The 25,876-nt window shown below is 32.2% G+C and overlaps 2 protein-coding genes across 4 annotated transcripts; both read right to left on the reverse strand.

Annotated features, from left to right (window-relative positions):
* Positions 1–437: 437 nt before the first annotated feature.
* On the reverse strand, positions 438–8,451 carry LOC132627567 (uncharacterized). Of its 3 annotated transcripts, none has more exons than XM_060342970.1 (4): positions 8,333–8,451; positions 7,461–7,635; positions 5,897–5,961; positions 438–815 (listed from the first exon to the last, which is right to left on the reverse strand). In XM_060342970.1, the coding sequence occupies exons 2-4, from the start codon at positions 7,603–7,605 to the stop codon at positions 741–743; spliced, it is 285 nt and encodes a 94-aa protein (XP_060198953.1). In that variant the 5' UTR covers positions 7,606–7,635; positions 8,333–8,451; the 3' UTR covers positions 438–740. The 3 variants fall into 3 exon arrangements, with proteins under 3 accessions (XP_060198953.1, XP_060198952.1, XP_060198954.1); XM_060342969.1 differs by having other exon boundaries at positions 8,311–8,432; XM_060342971.1 differs by lacking the exon at positions 8,333–8,451 and adding an exon at positions 7,835–7,980.
* Positions 8,452–21,732: 13,281 nt separating this feature from the next.
* LOC132627568 (homeobox-leucine zipper protein ATHB-6-like) lies at positions 21,733–23,778 on the reverse strand. Its single transcript, XM_060342972.1, has 3 exons — positions 23,294–23,778; positions 22,634–23,001; positions 21,733–22,344 (listed from the first exon to the last, which is right to left on the reverse strand). Exons 1-3 carry the CDS (start codon positions 23,346–23,348, stop codon positions 21,871–21,873), a joined length of 897 nt encoding a protein of 298 aa, XP_060198955.1. The 5' UTR covers positions 23,349–23,778; the 3' UTR covers positions 21,733–21,870.
* Between the last annotated feature and the right edge of the window lie 2,098 nt (positions 23,779–25,876).

The raw sequence follows: 25,876 nt of genomic DNA on the forward strand, positions 1-25,876 counted from the left end.
AAAAGCAAATTTGACCCTCTTCCCAACGTTTAAAAAAAAAAACGAAAAGAAAGAGAGCCAAGTTTCTATGTTGACCTTTTGTTTCTTAGAGGTGCTTTGTTTTTCAAGATAATATACAAAGGGGACTTCAAATTAAAACTTATATTTCCCTCTCCACTGTTATTAATCAATGAAATACCACATTGGTGTAAATGGAATATTTGTAAAAGAAGAGCAGAAGACTGTTAGTGCACCTACCACATCACGCCTTATATCTTTTTTGCAGAAAAGGTTCTGCTTTTAAGTATATTATTTGATGTAATCTAATCAGCAAAGATACCTTTGTTTAAACTTTAAGCTTTGAAGCTGCGACACTACTCTTCCTACTTCTGCCAGTTATTCCTCTCCTAATTCTAAGTATATCTACCGATCTTATTCCTATCGCAACAACCTCGCTGTTTTCTGGTCCAAGGGGCATTCAACCAAACTAGTTAATCAACATAAAGAATTTAGCTACAAAGACACCCAAAAACACTGATCATGTCAGCCATGACATGTTTAGCTAAAAAGTTCAGTACCTAATAAGAAAAAGGAAAGGAAAAAGAAAAAAGACAGCTGCTTGATCCCAACAAAGTGTAGCTGTAGAGGTGTCCAAGAGTGGATAAAACGAGTAGTTGCCGTCATGTTTAGCTACAAAATGAAGACAGAGAAAACTAAAATATCCTTAAAACGGGGAGTGTTCAACGTTTTTCTCCCTCTTTTTATTTTGCAGATTCCTTTGCCTCCGTATTTGCACTTGTAGTTTCAATCGGGCATTGGGATACATAAGGTTTAAGCTGAAAACGAAAGAGAAAGTTAAAAGAAATTCATAAATGGCAAAATTTTACAAACTCCACAGAAATTGAGTAAATAAGATCACAAGTTTCATAAACATTTTCTATGATCCAGTGGAACACATGTAACTTTTTCTAACACTAGAAAGAGAGACTAGTTTCTTTCAATCTAAGACTACAAACTAGTTTTTTTGTTATGGAATTCTGTATATTCAACGATATTTCCAGAAAAGATGAGGCGGGGATCACTATCTTGGAAACAGATGGAAAGTGAACTCACGTCAATATTGAATGTCGAGAGGAGATAAAGCAGCAGCAGCACAGAACATAAGAAAGTGCAATCTGATAGTTGAAAATTTAGCTCATTTTGGGGCATGCTTGAAAAGTCCATGCTCTAATCCACGGGCTAGGGAATTGCTGGGTCTAACCTACCTCAAGCACTACTCGTTTCAAGATTTTAAAAAACTTGGAAAAGATTAATATGATGGAATTACCCAAAGAACGTAAAATATTTGATACTTTTTTGACAAAAAGAAAGTGAATGAATGTAAAGACAGATCAGAAGGAAGTGGTGATCTAAGCAAGTGTGCTGGGCCCAACAGAAATGACAAGTGACGATGTATTTCCTAGAAGGGACTGAAAGAGTGAAAGTTAAATAGAACTTTCTTTTGATAAATCAAAAAGAGTTCATTAAAATACACCAAGATGACGTTATCTCACAAAAGTTTGTAAAAGTTGAAGAACCTGACAACCTCTAGCTGACCAACTTATTTAGCATCTATATCACTATCTATAACTTTCTTTCGATAAATTAAAAGGAGTACATTAATAATACACCAAGATAGTATTATCTTCACAAAAAGCATCTTATAAAAGTTATAAAACCTAGCAACCTTTAGCTGACCAACGTATTTAGCATCTATAAAATATCGACTCTGTAAGGCTCTTAGCTCATCTGAGATACGTCATAGCAAAAGAATATAGATGGAACGAGTGAAATATCACATCTATTACTTTGATAACCAGATTTCCTAATAGACTACAATCTAGTTCCAAATCTATATACTTTTCTTAATCATCTTATCCATAGAAAAAAAGGTTGAAAATGTGTGATTTTGGTCAACGTGTGAATACTAGAAATCATAATTAGTTCTTACACAAGACTGACCATTTATATACGGGCCGGTATAACTTCACAAAGGCCTTATGTGAGGAAACGAGATGATTAGTTCTCCCAAAAAAGATAAGAGAAAGGAAAACAAGTTGAGTAAAGAAAGAAATTGCAACATAAAGGTCCATAACAGAAAGGATTTTCACACACATAGATATTCTAGGCATTGCTATCTCATTAACATAAACAGAGCAAGCTGCAATATCACCCATCCAAAAGTTTGAGACTAATAGACATACGAACTCCTACGCTGGTCCCATTCATAACAAGAAACACAGTTTGTGACACAGACAGTCAAATGTAGCAGGACTTCAAAAGTTACAAAAGTTGTTATATTTCAGAATATACATGTCTGCCACACAACTACCTTTTGTCTTTCTTTCTCCAATAGAATGAAAAGAGTGCAAGGAGGTAACTAAAGTTTTTACATGACATCTCTTAGATAATGAAGGACACAAGAAAACTAGGTTTTGAGCCTGATATTACATATATTTGATATAGCAAGTATCTAGGAAAATTACTGATAGAACTTCTTTTTCACTGGCAAAGGCAGATCCTGATCCAGGAGCATGAGGTACAGTCAGTGTATTTGGAGAGTTAGCTGGGTTGGAAGCAAATACACTGGGTAAATACTTACCCACACCGAGTGTTTACACCAAACCAATAAATGCAAGACAAGTGTCCTTCACATACATATTTAACACTTAACCATGAATTGTTAACTGATAAGGTTAACTTTATTGGTTTGATCTAAACACCCGGCGCGGGTAAATTATTACCAATACCCCACACCTGTTGCTCTCTAAAAGATTCGCGCTCTGCCCTACCTGTGGGCCTCACTTTTAAGACCTATTAAATTTCTTAGGGGCAGTTTGGTAGGTAACAAGTTATCTCTGGATTATAAAGCAGGGATTAAATAATGACGGGATTGTTTAGTGGATATACTTTTATTAATAGATGTTTAGTTATTGGACTAAAAATGGGACACACGGGGTATAATATAAAAAATGTGTATGGGTTACTGTCTGCTTGGACTCTTCAAAATGTTGACGGGTGCGTGCCAGATCCTCCAAAAGTAAGGTATTTTTAGAGGATCCGACATGGGCGGCAACATTTTTGAAGAGTCCAAACAACATAGAATTGGTTTAAACTTGATGAATTGGGATAAACTTTGATTCCAATTTTAATCTTGTCTTTATAAAACTTTGGGAGAAAAGCTTTGGAAAAAGGCAAATGTGTCATTTTGTTGTTTCATCCCGAGATTAGTAATACTAGGATTGTTATCCCACATACGGATTGTGGTACAAAAATAATACCACAATTGTGGTACAAGTAATCTCGGGATTACTAATCCCGTCAAAAAATTTACTAAACATAGGATAAAATAATCCCACATCTATCCCCGAATTATAATCCCTTGTCCCACCACCAAACGACTCCTTATGGACTTAAAAATTAACTCCTACTTTTCGTACCAATTTTCAATTTGAGTCTTAAATGCTATTAGCACCACATTATTGATTATTCCAACAGTAATCTTAATCAGATCTTTATTAAGAGTTTTAGTTAACAGATCAATTAACTTTTCAAGATTAATATTAATATAGAATAAGCATGGGATACTCTTTTATCATGGGATATACTCTTTTAGCTAGTTTACAGCGAACACCAGTTACCTTTACTATCTAACTTTTTGTGGATAATATGCAAATGTTGATATGGATGAATGTGTTGCAATTATTTTAAAAATTAACAAGCATACATATGCTTGCACCAGTACATTACAAATTTTAAAAATTCTTGATTTTAATAGAGAAACAGTCACCTCACGAAGTGTGATTTTTTTTTTTTTTTTTTTTTTTTGAAACTAGAAGTGTGAAAATTTATTACTTATATCATATGTGACATATATTTAAATAATTTCTCATTGGATAACCATTAGAAATAGTTGTAAAGCTTCCAATGCCAACATTATATCATATTCTTCTACGACGAGCCTGCATTGTTATTATATCAATCATCATCCTCATATAACAAGTGTTATTTCCATTATCATAAACAGTATCATTAAACTATACACTCTTATAAATAGGTGGTCTCTTTTTTTGAGAAGGTAACAGTTCTCATAACTAAGTGGTCTGATAGCCAATTATCGATTTAAGACAGATTGGGACAAAATGTAACATTAATAGAATTCAGGACTTATTAGGAAAGAGTTAGGAGGAATAGGAATTGTTGGACCCCCAAACTTTGAATAGGGCTTGCAAGTCCATTGCAAAGGGATGTAGGACTTGTATATAACCCTATTCCTTTTGGTTCGTGCGAGAATGAGACTTGACGCTATACGTTTAAGCAAGCACTGAAATGAATGGAATAAGGGGGGTAAAAAGCACACCGAAACCGTCTCTCTTTTGTTTGCTAGATTCTTTTGTTAATTAAAAACTAATTAACTACAGATACTGAAATCAGAAAGCAAGACATCCGCATAAACTAATACATATGGAAGAACATAACAACATGGAAGCAATGGCAGTCAAATAAGAGATTCTCTCACTTGGGCAAGGTGGAAATGGATGAGGAGGAAGGCGGTTTGTTTCCTCTCTTTCTGTCTGATTGATTCCCCTTGCAGAAGAAAGAAGAAAGAATCTTCGGATGGCAGAAAGGATAGAGAGATCTAAAGGAATACTATCAACTAGCTAAGTATTAGCTGACCTGTGCAATCTAAAACGGGCCAAGACTAGAGGTTTACAGGGCAATTCGCCCTTCTTTTGGGGGTGGTCTTTAAATTTTGTCCATCATATTTGAAATCTTTAAATTTTATCATTCGGCTAAACCCCATGGGTTCCAGGTTCGAACTCCCACACAGTTAAAATTTAAAAAAAAAATCGCAAAGCAGAGTTTAAATTTCGCTATGCCCCCATCGGCATACACTTGTGAGGAATTACCAAAGTTATGCCGGACCCGACATACTTATGTCTTATGGGCAGACTTGGCATAAGTATGCCGGGTCCGGCATAACTTTGGTAATTCCTTCACAAGTTTATGCCGGGTCCCGCATAAAAGTTTGCCCATTAAAAGTACGCCCCCACCGGCATAAACTTGTTAAGGAATTACCAAACTTATGCCGGACCCGGCATACTTATGCCTTATGGGCAGACTTGACATAAGTATGTCGGGTCCGGCATAACTTTGGTAATTCCTTCACAAGTTTATGCCGGTGGGGGCATACTTTTAATGGGCAAACTTTTATAGTATGCCACATAAGGCGGAATTTTTCCTTAAGGCATAACTAAACGTTTGCCTTATAAGGCAAAGTCTATACCTTAAGAAAAAGTTCTGTCTTATGGGGCATACTTTTGGTTATGTCTTAATTAAAAGTCTGCCCCATAAGGCATAGTTCCTTAAGGAAAAGTTTTGCCCCATAAGGCATAACTAAACTATGCCTTGAGGAAAAGTTATGCCCCCTCCGGCATAACTTTAGTTTTTTTCCTTAAGGACTTTATACCGGATCCGGCATACACTCCCTCCAGCCCTGCCTTGCGAAATTATTTTTTTATTTTATGCCTGAGCGCGGGTTCGAACCCAGAACCTCAGGTATCCAAGCGAAGGGCAAAATTTAAAGACCACAAATATGAGGAGCAAAATTTAAAGACCACCCCAAAAGAAGGGCAATCCGTGCAAAAAAATGAGGTTTACATGGGTAAATGAAGAATGAAAGCATGTGTCCTCTTTTTCTTTTAGCAAATTATTTATATCAAGCTTACTCGTGCTAAATGTAAATAGGAACAAGGAATGGCAAGACTTTCAAGTTTTATTGCTCTTCGCAAGCTGAAAGGATGGAAGGCGAGCAACCGAAAGATACATTGATCAGAGAAAATATTGATTAGTGAACACTTCAGTCAACATTAAGTACCTTGAAATCGGTCAAATCTGGAACTACGTAGTTAGGCAGCTTCTCTTGCATAATAACATAACCACCTGGAACAAGAAAGAACCGTAGACTATTAGACATAAACAGAAATATCTGTGTGTTTCTATGTGAAGATAAATGATTATTGATTTTCAGCTTCATAAAATGCAGGAATATGTAGTATTCAGAGAAAAGGAATTCAGTATTTCTATTTCTTTATCACAGACACAGTATGACTATTGAAATGCAGACAAAAATGGGCTGGGCCCACACGAACAAGAAATTTAAAGGCCTTAACGAGCCTAATAATTTGTGAGAATGCTGATACTGCAACCATATATTTTTTTTACATCAAGAAGACTGGAATTTCTGGTTTGAAAAGTTATCATAGATGCACTTCCAATAAGACTACTATTTCTCAACATGAACTTAACAAGAAGAATTACAGAGAACAATGATCTTGTATCATATCTGTCAAAAAATAACATTAACCTTTTTGTAAAATTGGAATTTGTAACCAATCAAACAAAACAGCATCTAATCTCAAAATTTTTAACCTTAGGTGCCATTTGATTGGGGTTTCAAGGCATTTAATCCCTACATTGAGTCCAGCACTATTTTATATCACGTTTGGTAACTCAGTTTTGTTTTCCTAATAAATAATACTTGCATAAGTTATGCAACAACCTACATATCATTTTATGAGGATAGAATGTAGAATACGAATGCGGGTATAGTAATATGAATTAAAAACACTCATATTTTCCAAAAATAACCCTTATAATAGTAAGAAAATATTTTATTTAAAGAGTAAGCACATTTTTACTATACATTGGTTTTAATGTGTAATATGACAAACTAAACATTCAACAAAAAATAATCTCTGCATCATAATCCATGCATATCTAATCTCTCCATCACTAATCTCATTACAGTCCCTACATTACTAATTCCGGCATAACTTGTCTCTAAACCAAACAACCCGAGTCTCATACATCTTCTGAGGTAACAAACAAAGTCAGAAAATTTAGTTCATGTTTACCCTAGTCTCTTTCTTTTCTGGTTTGATTCATCCCAAAACATCATATGACTCGTCAGATGTACCACAGTATATAATATTCAGAAATTGGAGAAGGGGAAAAAACAAAAGAGATAAACATAAATCATGGTATAGGATAGACATTTGAGTACGCAATCACACAAATAAATCAGATCATAATCTTTCCCAAATGTATGAGCTGTGAAGGACTGACTACCATAACAAGCTTAATCCTAGACAAGAAAAACATGATTTTTATGTGTGATAGCATAAAGATTTCACTTCCGAATAGAACAATGGCGGCGAATGGTGATGGCATCGTGCAGTTTTATCCTTTACCTATTGCATGCATCTAATGTACCACATATATACAAGTAGTTGGATACAAAATTAGGAAAAATTGAAACATGGAAATTCCTATAAAGCTATAGAAATCTGTTCCAACCAGGGAGAAAAGACAAAAGAGCAGTAGTTCAGTGTTCACAACACTTGAATAGAGATTTCAAAACTTGAATAGAGATTTCAAACCTTTGCGAGTGTGAAAACCAGTAGGCTTGCAATTCTTCCCCTTGTAGAAGCCCCGAGGAACCCGTTTTGTAGTAAGAATATCAAGAGATGAAGTACGCTTTCTTCTGAAAGATCTCCCTAAACCTAATATCAGTCCCAGCGGCATTGTATAGTCTTCTAACTAAAAATATTGTGCCTGGAGACAACAAAATACAAAGAAAAAAGGATATAATATATTTGCGTAAGATCAAGATTTAATCTTCGGAGTCGGAATCAACTTTTACATTTTGCCCATTTTCATTGGTTTTGTAAATTAAAAAAAAAAAGGCTATAATTGCATAAGATCAAGATTACTTTTTGAAATCATAATCAAAAGTTAATTTTTAACCCGTTACCACTGATATGGCAATCTATTCCTCCAATTATCACCCCAATATCCTCAAGCATAGATAACGCATTTACACCAGGGATTAGCATGTCATGAGGAAATATGGATACAAGGCAAATGCAACAACAGTGCCAGGAATTTTAATAAAAGGATTCAAATAAAATATAAAAATGCTATACCTAGTAGCTTCAGTTGTGTGTTAAGGGTTACAAATTTGTTTTTACCCTAGATATACAATATAAATTCCCCCACTTGAAATTGAACCTTATTAGTAAAAACTATCATTTATCAGTAGCATTTACACATTTGAGCATGAATTACAAGTGTAAAAATTCAGACGGTTCTAATTTGTTCTTTTAGCTTGTTCTAATAGAATTACTTTTAACAATTTAGTGTTCTTCAAACAGCCCAGTAAACAACGCAATATTTTGCACATTAAAAGGAACAGTCTCTTCTTGAAGGTATCTAAGGTAGAATCCTTACTTTAAAAGAAAAATGCATAAACCTGAAAAATACGGTATAGAAATTCACCAAAACGAAAATGCATCATGAAAAAAAATTAAGATAAACGTTTATGCTCCTTTACTGTTTTAATCTGCTTCCAAAACACTATATATATCAATAATAAAGCATTATTATAAGCTCCAAAGCATATAAATCAGATATCAAGGGAGGAAATATAAGATGGTAACCCATTTGGAAGAAACAGAAAACTACAATCTCCAAGGGGTTGAACTAGGCATTATGGGGCTTTAATGGTATGGGCTGTTGAGAATAAGCCCAAAACTAGGAACTAATGGATAGGCCCAGAGAGGACTTACAACGCTTTTTTTTTTTTGAAAAATAACCTAATAATACTACTTAAGATTGTATATTACAAAATATAAGGATACTTTTTCTTATTTACAAAATATACTAATAAAATTACAAAACATGACGGATTTGAAAAAATTAAAAGCTCACCATTCCCTTCCCTTTCTCTATCACAATATGTCCACATCTGGGAAAAATCTCTCGTCATTGCTATGTTTCCTCCATGCTTTCCGGCAAAGTGCCGCCGGAATTTCATACAGAGCGGATAGGAGGATGTGCAATAGTTCTGATGGCTGCACAGAACTTGGAGTTGGTGTAAGTCTTATTATGAAATCCTTCAACCCAGACCCGTTTTGCATTGTATTCTCTCATTACAAATTAGAACATTCTCATATTGATAAGGCAGTGTTAGAGCACCAACAAGACAATCTCCAAGATCTGTTTGTTGAAATTGAACAATCTCGGCTTTACACCAAAATTAATATTTGGTAATTGGTACCTCTCCAAAATCCAAATTCCTCATCAGCTAAATCAAACGAAACGATAAGCCTATCAACTCCAACTTCACACTAAAAATACTCTTTTAGGATTATCAAACGAGAGTTTCTCTTTTTTTTTTTTTTTTAATATTTTGAACTTTATCCGAAATTCGAAGCGAGATATAAAATTGTATTAAATTTACATTAATATTGTATGAAAGTTGTATACAATGTTGTTGTAGTTGTATTAAATTTCTCAAAAACTAACATGAACTTTATACAGTTATATACATATTTCATACCGTTTTTATGCAGTTTTCATACACGAAAAATGTGAGAATTTTAAGTCTTGAGCGAGATATACATATTGCATACACAAAATTTTGAGTGAAAAATTTAAGCTTTGAGCGGGATATACACATTTCATACAGTTTTCATACACAAAATTTGAGCGAAATATTTTGTATATATTTTGTAAGAAATCTATTGGTAAGTTTTGTAAACTGAAAAGTACCGTCATATTTTATAAATAGACCCTATTCTTATGTATATATAGGTCATTCTCCCTTTTTTTTTTGCGCGGATTGGCCTTCATACGGACTGGTCTTTAAGTTTTGCCTCTCATGTCCTTACTTCTCATTTAATGAAAATTTATGGCCAAAATACCCTTATGCGCTAGTCTACGAAATCAGAGATTCTGGGTTCGATCCCCAGGAGAGGTGATGAATTTGTTATTTTCTTACAAGAAAAAATGGCAAGGCATATAGTGAGAGAACCTTTGTCTTGTCTGGCATTAGTTATGTAGGAATTAAATTATCGGCATAAGTTTGGAGATCCTTTGCCTTGTCCGGCATAAGTTCTTTAGAAATTAGATTATCCGGCATAATTTGTGATAGTAACTAATTCGCTTGGCAGTACACTACTTATGCCGGAAAATTTAATTCCTCCAAAAATTATGTCGGATAAGGCAAAGTTTCTATGAACTTATGCCTTGCGAAATTAGGTCATAGATCCAAAAAAAATTGTTTTTTCAATGTCGGAAATATTTTCAATCACTTTTTTATTAGTTAAGTGCCGAAGGACAAAAATTTAATGACCACCCAAAATAGGGGTCATTTGTGCGAATGACCCCTTACGCAAAACTGGCCATACTCTTATTTGGGCGGCTGAGCCCTGTACACATCTTACTTGGGCCGCTGAGCCCTTTACCTTAGCACAAACTGGAGCGAACGATGGGTTCTTTTTGTCCCCGTTCTTTAAATATCGTCCCCAACGCAAGCAATTTTTCCGCAGGGCAAAAAATTATATTTTTACATCATAATATTTCATAATTTATGTCCATAACTTAAGATATTAATACCATAAATACCTACTTGAAATTTCTCAACATGCAGTAACTTTTTCTTTCTTTCAAAATTCACAAATAATAAAAAATATGAGACCGGAAAATATAGAGTATGACGGCTAGAAACTTTCGCCACCAATAAATATTCCACATCTGAAAAACAAAAGTTTAAAATATTAAGTGACGGTTGGTAAATCATCGTATATTTGATAAAACTTGGCAATCACAGGTATTCGTAGTTTCCACGTTATCTGAATCATTGCTTTAGGATCATGTTTCTCTTATCTACTAGATGGCCTATGCCCGTGCTGCGCACGGGCCCAACATTTCAGATTATAGTGTATTTATATATATGTAGTTATTTAAATAATGATAATATATATATATATATATATATATATATATATATATATATATATATATATATATATATATATAGATATATATATGTTCAAAATACGATTAACATAACATTGTAGTTTGTGCTCCGTATTTAAAACTTTATTTTATTCGTGTTTGCTACAAAAATTTATTAATACTTTTTAAAAGAGAAGATTTGTTTAAAAGAAAACTATTTTCTTCTCTTTGAGATAAAATAATAGCAATATTTAAGCATCAGTTGATACTTTCAATTTTAATTCGATTAATTAAAAGTGTAAAATACTTATTATTTTTATCAAATTTTGATTTGGATAATTCTAATTCAAATTATTAAATTAATTTTACATGTTTGAAACAAAACAAAGTAGAAATTAATTTTCTATTTAAAAGAAGAAATGCTATTTTTTAATTTTTGGTAAATATTCTCGGTTTAACTCATTTTACTTGTCATGTTGTCTTTTGCATGGTTTTTTTAAGGAAACGCGAATTAGATTTATAATTTGACTAATTTATCTTATTCATTATTTGATCATCATTTGATATTAATCTCTTTTCACATTTATTAGAGTAAGAATAAAAATAAAAAGTAATTAAATTGTATGTTATTTTTTAAATATATATATATATTTTAAGTATATTTATTTTAGTAAACATAATAAATATAATAAAGTATTTCTATCTACTTTTTAGAAGAGTTGGGGTAATATAAAGTATAAAACGTAATTTTTTTTTGCCTTCAATAAAAAAGTGGGTGGGACCACAAACAATTTTTTTTACTCTTAAATAAAAAAATAGGACCGAACACGGACGACAATGTTGCCTCTATAAACTGGCTCTTCTATATAGTAGTAATAGTAAAGTAATACATATAATTTTTTTATCAAAATTTGATTTGGATAATTCTAATTCTAATTATTATATTAATTTTATATGTTTAAGATGAAACGAAGTAGAAATTTGATTTTTGATTTAAATGAAGAACTTCTATTTTTTAATTTTTAGTAAATGTTTTTTGTTTAACTTATTTTACTTGTCATGTTGTTTTTTACATGTTTTTTAAGGAAACGTCAATTAGAATTATAATTTCACTAATTTATCTTATTAATTATTTGATCTCTATTTAATATTATTTTTCTTTTATGACATTAATCTCTTTTCACATTTATTAGAGTAAGGAAAAAATGTAAAAGTAATTAAATTTTATCTTATGTTAATATAGAAGTATTTTAAGTATGTTGTTGTACAATAATTTCATGTGCTCGCACTAATGGGTTGATACGCATGTGGCAATGAATCCATCATTATTGATTTAATTGTTTGATTTTCTAAGCACTTTTTTTTAACATTGTTTATTTTTTTAATATGAGATTCATTTTTTTTAATATTAGTTGTTGTTTAATATATATGGGGCCCACATTTTTTTTCCGAAGAGTTTGGATGTGATGGGTTCCACTTTTTTTTTTTTAATACTGGTTGGTATTTAATATGGGTCATGAAGAACTTCTATTTTTTAATTTTTAGTAAATATTTTTTGTTTAACTCATTTTACTTGTCATGTTGTTTTTTACACGGTTTTTAAGGAAACATCAATTAGAATTATAATTTCACTAATTTAGCTTATTAATTATTTGATCTCCATTTAATATTACTTTTTATTTTATGACATTAATCTCTTTTCACATTTATTAGAGTAAGGAAAAAATGAAAAAGTAATTAAATTCTATCTTATTTTAATATATAAGTATTTTAAGTATATTGCTGTACAATAATTTCATTTGCTCTCACTAATGGGTTGATACGCATGTGGCAATGAGTCCATCATTATTCACTTAATATTTTGATTTTCTAAGCATTTGTTTTTTAACATTGTTTGTTTTATTAATATGGGATTCACCTTTTTTTTTTTTTTTTTTTAATATTGCTTGATTCTATTAATATGGGGTCCACTTTTTTTCCCGTGAGTTTGGTTGTGGCGAGTCCCACTTTTTTTTCTTTTTTTTTTATTGCTCGGTGTTATTTAGTATGGGGTCCATCCTTTTTTTTTTAAGGGACAACAGACGATGAAGCATGGGTCTAAACCCATGCTTTATATAGTTTCTTCTTTTTTCTTTTTTATTTTTTATATTGTTTAGTGTTGTTTAGTATGGCGCCCACCCTTTTGAACATTATTAGTTTGCACTATTTGTATGCATAATATATATATATATATATATATATATATATATATATGTTCAAAACGCGATTGATATAACATTGTAATTTGTGATCCGTATCTAAAACTTTATTATATTAGTGTTTGCTAAGAATACAAAGCCTGAACTTTTTTTTTTTTTTTTGAAATTGTTTATTTTTTTAATATGGGATTAACTTTTTTTTTTTTTATATATTGCTTGATTTTGTGAATATAGGATACTATGTTCAAAACACGATTAATATAACATTGTAGTTTGTGCTCCGTATTTAAAACTTTATTATATTAGTGTTTGCTACAGATATGCATGGTGTTTAATATGGGGCCCACAATTTTTTTTTAACATTGTTTATTTTTTAATACGGGATTCACTTTTTTTTTTTTAATATTGCTTGATTTTGTTAATATGGGGTCTATTTTTTTTTCTATGAGTTTGGATGTGATGGGTTTCACTTTTTATGGGGGGCCCAAAATTTTTATTTTTTTTACAATTTTTTATTTTTTATTTTTGTGGGCCTATTTAATATTGGGTGGAGGAGAGGGGGGGGGGGGATTTTTTTTTTTTTTTATGGGGGTCCCAAAAATTTTTATTTATGGGGAGGGGGCCATGACGGACGACGAAGAGTGAGTAAAACTCACTCTTCTAAATAGTAGAAATGTCCACACATGTTATATTCCACCTCAGCATAACGTCGTGTAATATTCTTTCCACGTGACATTTTGAAATGACAATGTCACTAAATTCTATTATAAATTGAAGCCATTTAATTTATCCGTCGTGTTTATTACTGACTATAGACGATACTAATTAACTTAATAGCACTGTTGCATTCACCTCACACTTAAATGAGAATACGGCGTATTTACACCATCACTTATTTGTTGTAGTGTAACATCAAATTTAATTACGTTTAAATGTGTTTGAATCATGCAGTTAGTCTAACCATTCAAACTCAGCATGATTTGAATCCTACATTTAAATGATGTTTGCTGAAATGTAACCAACAAACTGCAACTCGAATCCGTACGAAAAAAGAAATATTGGAATACAATTCTCTGACAAACTTTTGAAAAGGAAAAAAACTAAAGCTAAAGTGTTCTCTTTTGAAGTTCCCAGTTCACATTGCAGAGATTTAATTTTGATTTTGGTACATGTGATTATGTGAATGTAGAAGAAAACGTCAACATCTCTATATTTTCTTGATTTAATATTAACTTGTCCTTCTGTTTTCGCCTTCATGAAACACATGTTACACGAGCAAAGGAATGAACAAAACATATCTTTTTTAATAATGATATTTTTGGTAAATAAACTAATAACAAACCAGAAGTGTGCTAAAAGATTCCCATGACCAATGCTTGAGCCAATTCATGGATAGTAACTTAACTTTACTGAGCCAAAATCACTATGTAGGATTGTAATGTAGGGATTATGTTTATTAAATGTCATATAAAAAGATATATAATTCACAATTTAAAATATTTGTTCTGTTTTTAACAGAATAATATATTGTTTTTTATATTAAAGGTATTTTAATTCATATATTGCTAATACATGTATTCTTATTTAATTTTTATACTGCATAAAATAATATAGAGATTTCGCATAACTTTATATAATATTATTAATGCTATTTTTTCAACATATTAAAAAACTACTATAAAATTTTATGTGGATATTATTTCTCCCTCCTTCGTAACCTAATCACACCTTAATTAAGAACGAAGTTGGTAACGAGTGTTGCTGGTTCACCAATTCCAAGGAGAAAATGTCAAAAATGCAAAAGGTGAAATATTGTCGAGAGCATTAGTCAAAAAGAGAGATTCCGGTAGGGTCTGTCTACTTTTTCTGATTTATATGACCTGGTCATACGTAAACAGTAACACGGTAAACAATAAATAGAAAGTTGCTTCAGAAAGTGGAAATTGGGAATCAGAGAGGGGAAAAGAAGAGACTGTAGAGTACTTCTTAAAAATGGAATAATAAAGGTTATATTACTATAAGATTTTGCTCTTTCTTACGCACAATATATTACTACCATTTGTAAAGCAAGAAAGAAAATTATAAATTGGTCAAAAGACATTCCCTTTTGCTCTAATAGTTAACCAAGCTTGAAGACAACATAATTAAAGAACTTTTATATCATCAGTTTAATTAAATCAGCCATAACAAGTTATTGCTTTATTTTTTTCAAGTTATGATCGTATCCAGCTTGCGTTGAATACTTATCTTTGTGTTATAAGTCAACTTAATTCAACGGTGTAAGAAATCTATCATCAACGGTGTATATATGTACGGACTTTAAACTCAAAAAAGTTAACAAAGCATCTTCAAATTCCAATTAATCTACACAAGCAGATCATTAGCTGTCACATACTAAGCCCGTCTAATTTAGGCCTCATTTGTTTGCATTAAATGAGGGTCTGAATCTGAATCATTCAGATTTTAGCCCATTAAATGCATTTATTTTTCTAAAAATTTTAACACTTATTGGGTCTGAGCACATCTGATTCGCTCAGATCTGGAAAGAAGTCTTTTTCTCATTCAGACCTCAAAACACACGGCTTTTAGCTTGAGCTTTCTTTATCAGCCACAGAAGCTTTAAAAAAATTCGGCATTTCTTCACACATCTTCAACTACTCTCTGTTATTTCATGGATAAACACAAATCTCCATCCCTTTTATTTTTGTTCTTCTAGTAAAGAGGAGTCTTTTTTATGTGGATTACCATTTAAAAAGAAAAGTACCATGAAAACACAAATACGTTGTGTCTGACACCAAAGGATCATGACAAATTGTGATCCTTAACCTTCAATATTTATGAATCTCTTATTCTTTAACTACTTCTTATCTTATTTTATGGATTTTAGATGGAATTTCCTTCCCCTTGAAATTCTATGGGTCTGTGTGAAACCCATCACAGAAAAGGGTTTGGAAAGAGAGGGGTGGAGGGTGGGTGGGGAGAGGGGGTGCGCACTCATTTCTTTAATACTTGTACTTTAGATACTTCAATTTTTTATTTATGTAATATATAAAATGTTGATTTATATATCATCTTTTATTATATTTTATAAGTTTGATCTAATTTTTATATTAATATTTTCTAAAATATTTGTTGATATAGTATTTAATTACTAATTTATTTAAATTTTATATGTAGATTTTTTAAAATAAAGATGAATTATATATATTCAGATGTTGAAAACAAATGGTCTTAATCATTCAGTGTTCAGATATAAAGATAACATCTTAATCATTCAGATGTCTTAATCTTAATGAAAACAAATGCAGCATTAGTCTTGGCTTTTAGATTGAGATTAGACGGAAATAGTGAAAGTAAAGGCAAGTAACAGTGGAGACCGGAGAGTTTGGCTGATACGACGAGTCAGTATTTTGTCATCGCTATCTTGGGCAACTCTTAGAAAATATTATATTTCTCTTGATTTTAATCACAAAATAAAATGACATGTAAAAGTTGACGTTCCCTCATTTTCCTAGTTCTTGCTCCAACTAATTGTTTAATATAGCTTAATTTATCAAGCTACTATTCATATCATATCACGTGAATTAGGCTTTTCGCAAATATCTAGCTTATCATTATCTCTCTCCTCAATTTAAAAAGAAGTCTTTTAATTTACGTGAAAGTTGTTTGAAAATAACTTACATAGACAAGAATATGCGATAGATTAGACAAGTGTTGTTAATTAAGTCCAAGTTTCAACAACTTTTAAGAGTACGTGCAATTGTTATAGAAAAGCTTTACACACGATTAACCAAATACAAATGATTTGGGTTACAGATAACGGCTAATGAACTCCTGCACTCCGGTTACTAAAAAAGCGCTGAGAATATTTTTTTATTGAAGTGAGTTGTATCCTATTAAATGTCAAATGAGTTAAAGAATGTCTAATCTACACTTACTAATGTCAGTGCCAAATCAGAAATTTCATTGGGTGCAAGGGAATTTATCTGAATTCATTCGCTGAAAAATTACACTGCACATGTAAAATTAATTTTTTATATATATTAGATCGATAGTGAATTATCATAACTTCTTTCTGTGTTTACGCTATATATGTATGTGTCTTTGTGTGAATTACATAATATAATTTTCTATTCACACTGAATAATTTTATAAAAAAAGAGTATTCAACTGATTACCTCTTCCGTCTATGTGATTGCGCCACTGATCAATATCCGAGCGAAGCTATGATACAATGTAAATATTCACGGGTACGCAATAATTTCTGCAAGGCCCTGTATATATAATAAGAAATATTTGACAGTAAACCTGATTATTAACTTTAGATTGTTGTAGGAACTCATACACTTCAAATTTTAATTTCGCCGCTTACAAATGTTACTCCCTCCGCCTCAATTAATGTGATACAGTTTGACTGAGCCAGGAGTTTAAGAAATAAAGGAAGATTTTTGAATCTTGTAATTTAAAATAACCTAAAGATATTTGTGTAATTATAGATTATCTCGTTAAGCGTCAAAGTAAAGTGTAAAGTTAAATTATTGTCAAATAAGGAAATGTATCATTCTTTTTAGAACATACTAAAAAAAAATATACATAATTATTACTATAGATATATCTTTGCTTGCTTGATTTGAAAAGATTAAAACCCGTTTGGTCAATGTTGTAGCCAATGGTATTTAGATTCCGTCCAAAATGTGAGGTGAAAGAGAGGGAAGTGAACAGTTTAAGTTAGCTAAAGTCGTGAGGAGGGTGGGCCTTTTTCTTGAGTGACCACCGACCGCCGCTTTAGGGCTGTCTTTTTCCCACTGAGATTGAAAGCCATGAAAATGACTCTCTTTCTTGGCCATTGGGCCCTTTGATTTTTGGCCATTGGTGGAACTTTAAAGAGAGAGAAAGCAGTTGTTCTTTCTAGGCCTTCTCCTTTTACCCCGTGCTTTCCCGTGGTTCATTAATGTATGATTTTTTTATAAAATCATGTTTATTTTTATTATTTATAAAATTATGTGGTATGATATTGTAAACTCATGATTCATCCCATTATTATATAACCATGAAAAGTTCTAATTTTTGTAATCACGGATTTGGTAATTTTTCCGTGATTACGTATTTCATTTCTCCATTATATCCCACCCTCTACTATCCACCCCACCCTACCACTCACCCTTACCCCACCCCTGCCACTCACCCCCACCCTACCCTTGCCCTACCACCCACCCCCACCCCAACTACCCCACTCCTCTGCTACCCACCCACACCACCCTAACCACTACCCACTACCCTCACCACCGCCCAACTCCACCCCACAACAACTCACCCCCACCCTACCACCCACTACCCCCACCCTCATCCCACAACCACCCACCTCACACCACCCACCCCTCCACCACCCCCACCCACTACCTATCACCACCACCCACCCCTCCACCACTCCCACCCACTACCTCTCACCACCACCCAACCCTACCCCCATAACCACTCACCCCACCCCTACCACCCACTACCCCTACCCTCATCCCACAACCACCCGCCTCACACCACCTACCCTCCACCACCCCCACCTAATACCTACTTAATTTTTAAAGTTCCTATTTTATTCTTTAACTAAGTTTTATTAATATATATAAACTATTTTTTAATTAAGAGGTAAGAGTATTTTAGTAAACTTACAAGTTATTATACAGTACCATATAGTCAAACCAAACAATACAAATGTTATTAAACTATAACAAACGATACAGTCTATCCAAATATTGTGTTCATTAATACAGTACAATACAATACAACACTATACTGTACCATGCCATACTGTACATTAATGAACCACAGGAAACAACCATCCAAACAGAGGGTTAGAAATTGCTCTTTTGGTTTCCCTACTTTTTTTCTTTTTCTCCTTTCATGGTCAAAAATACTCCTTGATTATGGAAAATATAAATAAGTTCTGCTCTGCATTTGAATTTGATCTCAAAATATGGAGTTAATTCCTTGGATGGTCACCCAAGTTTAGGGAATTTCCTACAAAAGTCACATTTGTTTAATTTAGGATAATAAGGTTACTCAAGTATCATTATTTTCCTCAAAAAGTACCTAATAACCTCAACATGCCCCATTTTTTAAATTTTAATAATGGACAATTAACTCATCAAACTTATTTAATCAAATTCATATTATATACCCAATTAAATATCACATGGTTAAAAAACGGCAAAAGAATCAAACCATACTTTTTATTAAGCCACTTTTTCAAATCTAAATTATTTTTAATCTTGATTCAAATATATTATCTTTTAATTTAAATTAAAGTTCAAGTAATTTAATTTTTCTATTCAAATTCAAGTTTTTTGAGATAGCATATTTTTTTCCACATTAAACAACATAGATTCTTTCCACATTAAAATATAATTACACAGATAACACAAAAATTACATTTGTATTGGTTTAACTTTTAAAAAATCTAATTAAATCGTATATTTAAAAAATAAAGTTAGTGTAACTTTTTACTCTTTGTTTTTAGCTATCTATCTTATATATGTAGTGTGCAATTTTTGACATTTTCATTTTCATACCATCAAGGTCTTTTTATTTCTCACGCAAAAGGTCATATTTGATCAAATATAAAATACGAATTTGATTAAATGAGTTTGATGAGTTAAATATGTCAATTATTAAAAAATATGGGGCTCTAATGACGTGACATGACAACTAGGAGCGAAGGATGCTTTTGAGGTGTTTAGTATTTTTTGAGAAAAATAGTGATACTTGAATGACTTTGTTGTCCTAAATGAAACAAAAATAACTTTTATAGAAAATTCTCTAAACTTGGGTGACCGTCCAAGAAATTAACTCCAAAATATGTCTTTATACATCTTTAGCAGACTCACTTAGATTTACTCTTCAGCTATGAGAAATAAGAACAAAATTTGCTCCCTATTTGAGTTGGTTTGATAGTGGACGGGTCAAGGTTTGCCCCTCTCAAAACTAAGGCATTTCCATCGTGTTATTTTTACCCATTTAAAACATCTTTTATTATTGAAATATAGTGCCACATTACAAGACAATAATCTTAATCCAAAATTTTCAAATAAAAAACTTCAACCAAATAGCTTACACTAACCCATTATATTCTTGTATTTTCCTATTAGAAAATCTTTACTCTTCAAAAATTAAACATAATACAGAATTTCCTTATTAAGGGATAAAGAAGAGAAAAAGGAAGTAGGATAATGAAAATTCACTCACACAGTCACACTTATTATGTGAGTGAAAGACTCCTACGATATTATGAATGTAAATCTGGAGAGTAAGAGAGAACAATTAACATGTGACATTTAAAAAATCCAACTGATTTCTTAACCATTATTGCTCAGTTGAGTCTTCCTAACTCCACTTGTTAATTTGTGTTGAAAAAAACATCCGCCTTTTCAAGGGCAAGAAGCTGTGTATAAGGTTTGTAGCTTTTCAACTTGACTGCATGTGTCATAAGTCTACTTCTTACCCACCACATGGGGTTTGATAGGCAGCCAACAGCCATGCACCAACCCCATTTTAAATATTATAGTAGTAATAAACAAAAATTGAGTTTAAGTTAAATACATTTTTAGCGTGGGCGAGTTTTACATTATCAGGCCATCTTTATCAATCAGTGGTAACAGATAATTTATCTTATTTTTAAAATTACGAATCTCATATTTTAAGGAGGTTTGTCTGTAGATATTTTTGGACTGACCCAATGCTTGCATGTATATAACTTAATTGCTTCTTTTGTTTTCTTCGGGGTTGAGTTGAACTTTTATTCATTCATTCATGGAATAAACAAATAGAGAACGTACTAATTATTACGCCCCTTGAGTTTTTCTTTAAACTTAACCCCTAAACTCCATGATTTATCAAAATCTGATCACATCATTTGTCAATTTTTTCTACAATTGATGTGTAAATGAAAACTTGGCGTGGAGTGAAGTCATATTCTGGAAGATAGTGACTAAAGCAGAAGCACCACTGCTTATAATTCCAAGTAAAAGTCACCATCTCACACATGGGTGTGCCCAAATGACTACGTAGCCTATGCAACCAAAAGTGACTACATGACATGATCATGCAAAACAAACTTTTCTATTTTATAGACACATTGGCCCAAGCCTACAGATTGATGTGTATATTGACATAACGTAACATTGTTTATATGATCTTATCCTTTCCCCCTTTTATACAATTACAATGCACCACCAATGTGGACTAGCAGCTAGTTGTAAAAACCTAAACTATTGACCGTTAGATCGCTCAACTTATGAACAACTGGAACTTTACTGCTTTGGCGAGGCCGAAATAAAAGATTACCTTAACTATGAGGATTGTTTTTCGTCATCAGGGGCGGATGTAACATTCATGCACAAGGATTTTTTTGAATTAAGTGCATTAGGTGTGGAGTAGTAAATTTCTGTGTCGAAACTACAAATAGGTTTGAACCCATAATTTTTAAAATATAATGGATTCAATGTTTTTTTCTTTCAACAAAGGCACCTTGAGCTGGCGAGGGGTTTGGCTTAGACCCATATGTTGTAAAGGATTCAATGTTAAAAACTTTAATAATTGAATCCATAAAATTTAAATTCTGAATCCGGCTCTGTTGCTCGTAACAATTCTTTAGGTAGGTAATTGGTGAAAGTATTTATGCTTCCTCTCTTCTTTACTTTTACTTATTAATCTCTCTGAGTAAATGAGTAACGTCTGTAGACTTTTATTGTAATTAAATGCCTATGACTAAGGTTGTGAAAACACAAATAGCTTCTTGATGGTTCAATAATACTTAGACTACATGTTATTTAAAATGGAGGAAATTACTAACTTATAGCTAATTCCTGTGGTCACTAAGATACCAATAAAGATTTGGTGCTTGATCAACAGAATAAATATTGCAAGAATCCTCTACTGTAAAAGCATTTTGCTCCTCCATTCTCCCAACAGCTTGCTGATTATGATTATAAGCCCTCATTGATGATGATGTGGAATTACCTGCCCTTGGATCCAATAACTGAGTGTATGTTGATGAAGACAATGACAAGTGATCCAAAGCATTATTATAAGATGACACCTTAGGCATTAATGGCTGATAATTGAGACTATTGTTGTAATTTTCTTCATTCATCACTCCACTTGAATCACTATCTGATGATCCATCTTTTGAATCCACAAAATCTGAATTAATATTCAACTTCTTGTTGCTGACTTCATAGTTAATTCTGGGGTTCAATTCAAGCATTTCTTGAGGCCTTTGATATGCAGAGGATAATGTTTCCTCTCCAAGCTTCTCTTTTAGTCCTTTTAGCTGCAATTTTGGAACAAAATTACGATAGTCAGAGAGAATACAGTTTTATTTACTTAAATCATATTTTATTAACATGCCCCTTCACCTGAAAATTCTTTTTAATAATGAGTAGTCGTGAGATTCGATTTCAGGTCTCTGTTCTGATATCATATTGAAATGTGTGATCATTTCATTTAAAAGCTTAAGCTGTCAGAGAGCCTACAATTTTATTTAATTAATCATATCTCCTCAACACGTACGACTTTACTACTATTAGATAAAGAAATGTGCAGGATTTTTAGTGGTTTACCTCAGTAATCAAGCCTTCTTTTTCTTGTTCAACTTTGGTATAATTGTGCTGAAGAGCTTCATAATTGACTTTGAGAATGTTATAATCTCTTTCTAATTGCTTAGTCTTCCAACGGGCGCGGCGATTTTGGAACCAAATTGCAATTTGTCTTGGTTGCAGGCCTAATTCTTGTGCAATTTTCACTTTTCTGTCGGGGTCAAGTTTGTTATCAACTTCAAATATTTTCTCCAGTGCTTGCACTTGATCAACTCTTAGTCTCCTTTTCTTCCCTGTTCCACATCCACTCTCTTCTATCCCATCTTCATCTTCTAATCCATCCAACATTGCCTGGAACTCATTGCTGTATGCCAACTTCTCTGTATTTTTTTCTGTAATGTAACACAAAGAAAGAAAGAAAAAATGACCAGTCCTGTTGGAAAAAATGATCAATTTTGTTGGCGGAACCAGAATTTTTAGTTTGCTTACTGGTTCTTGATAGATTAATTATACATATTAAATAAAAATTTTAATACAAAAACAACGTATCAACAAAGTTATTAAGTTCTGTTAAACCCGTAATTTTAGATGGACTCCACCCTCCTACCCTCAAACCACCGGCCCTAAAGCAAGAAAAGAGAAAAAAAGAATTGAACTTAAATATACTGACAATGTAATAATTACCTTCTGTTGGATAAAGCAATTTGCCAGAAGAATCTGAGAAACTAAACCGCTTCATGATGATAAAATAGTTCTTTCTCCTTTAATTCTTTGGTTTGTCAAAAGCAGAATTGGACTCTGGAAGGATTTAAAAATTGCAAAAAGAAGCTAAGCCAATTGACAAGAATTGGAGAAATTGTTATTTGAATATTGAAATTCTTGGAGGAACTATTACTATCTTGTATAGTGCTGTTTAGAATAGCAAAATAATAAGCTAAAACAAGAGAAAGATGTGGATACGAATAAAAGAAAGAGAAGGGGTAACTCAACACCTACAGAGAAAATACAAATAAAAGGCAACAAATTAAAGGTACTAGCTTTTCATCATTAACCAATCAATCCATTAAATAAAATAGGAAGAAGAAGCTAAGAAAGAGAAGAGACTCTGAGTGAGAGAGATAAAAGAGTTTATATGGGTTTTTTTTTCAAAGGTATGGACCAACAGTAATTTGACTGTGTATGCTGCCCAGCTATATATCTTCTTTTAATGATGTGAAATGACTTTTAATATTTTGACAATTACTATACTTTTTTCTACATTTTTTTTTTTAATATTCTTTCTTTTGATTTTTGTGTCTTTCTATTGGGAGTTTTGAATCCAATTGTCCAGTTGGCTCCAGAAAGTCCAACTGCATGTATAGTGTTTTCAAATCTTATTCCAATGCAAGACAATCAACAAATTGTGTTTGCAACATACATAATTTTGCTATTTTAATATTTCAATTTGCATGAGATCTTTGGTGGATTTACGAAATTTTCTATTGATTTTAGAGTTTCTTGGAAACAGAAGTTTTGGTTTCATGATTTGTATTTGGTCCTTCCAGTAACAATCTTACACTACCAGTGAACTTCAGTTGGTCAATAGAGAAACAGATAAGCTTCATCAATTGGGCACAAGAATAGATAACTAGAAGTTTAATTTAATCATGACGTTATCATAGGCAAATGCACAAAAATCCTGTGTTCTACAATTTTGTGACAGTGTCCACATCTAACCACCCATCAACCAATCTAGATAAGCATGTAGTATACTAACAGAATCACGAATTATACAACTATATACTGAGAGTTGATATTTTTAAACTGTAAATATATTCTAACCTGTTTTATTATTCAGATTATACTAGTCACGCCATTAGAGACTATTACTTACATTTATATTATCTTTAGACACCTAATAATATGATTTTTTTTTACAGTATCAGTACTCTAAAGTTAAACTCAAGAATTATGTACATAGTAGTGGACTCAATTCACAGGCTCATGGTTGGTCAGTTGCCGGAAAATTATATACTCCTATTCATATAGAGAGGATAAATTAGGATTTAAGCTATGAGTTCATTCTTTAAGATTCTTAGCATTGAATTTAAACCATTATATTTTAAAAATATGGGTTTAGATCCTACTATTTGTTATAATTTAGTAAATTTTTACATATAAATTTATGATCCGCCTCAAAAGTACTGAGTTTAGATTAACCCCCCGATGTCGCAACGCTGCATCCGTCTCTATGTATATAGGTCAAATATTACTTTTTACATATATATAATAACACAATTCTTGATTTCGCCGCTGATTATATTCCTGTGGTTCACATATATAATGAAATCATATTATATACGTATACATACATTATATGCACACACAGAGCCAGAGTGAAGGTGGGGGGTGGGTGGCAGAAAACAAGCAAGGGCCAGGCTGTAGGCATGGCAAAGGCAGAGAGAAAATCACTGGGTTGCTAGCTATATACGTGAGAGCAGAATTAGCAACGTTGCCAACCTCTCTGCCAAAAAAATACTTCTGATACTGGCAACCAACTTTCTCACGTGGTGTGTTACCTCTCTCTTCTATACATTGTTTCCCACTTAGGAGACCTGCAATTCATCACATGCATGTCCTAATTTAATTTCCACTCTCTTCTGATTCGTTTTTTCTTTCTATTTATTATATTATCATCTTTTGGAATTTAGATTTCAATGGGCCTTTTTTTGTTGTATACTGCTAATTTATAGTACTCCAGTAAATTGTTGTTCGTCCCATTTTTGTCTACTTCGTTATATGTTGCGTCACCACCGATAACAAAAAATGACTAGGTTCTATGCCTAATTTTCTACAAGTACCATGTTGTAAATCCATTCATTTCGAGTCCGGAGCCAAAATGGCATATTTTTACAGCAATTACACCAAAATAGGCTGTCTTTTTTTTTTTATACCCAAATGGGTATTTCGTTGATCATTCAACGAAATACCCCAGTTACTGTTCATAGCAGCAACTCTTTTTTTTTTTGCATTTCGTGGAACAATCCACGAAATAGCTTTTTTTTTTTTTTTTTTTTTTTTTTTTTTTTTGCTATTTCGTGGATTGTTCCACGAAATAGCTTTTTTTTTAATTTTTTTTTTTTGCATTTCGTGGAACAATCCACGAAATAGTTTTTTTTTTTTTTTTTTTTTTTTAATTTCGTGAAAAAAATGATTTTTTTTTTACATATCATGACACAATCCACGAAATAGATGTTTTTTTATTTTATTTCGTGAATAAAAAAAGAA

Source organism: Lycium barbarum, chromosome 2, assembly GCF_019175385.1.
Source record: "Lycium barbarum isolate Lr01 chromosome 2, ASM1917538v2, whole genome shotgun sequence".
NCBI classification, from domain to species: Eukaryota; Viridiplantae; Streptophyta; class Magnoliopsida; order Solanales; family Solanaceae; genus Lycium; species Lycium barbarum.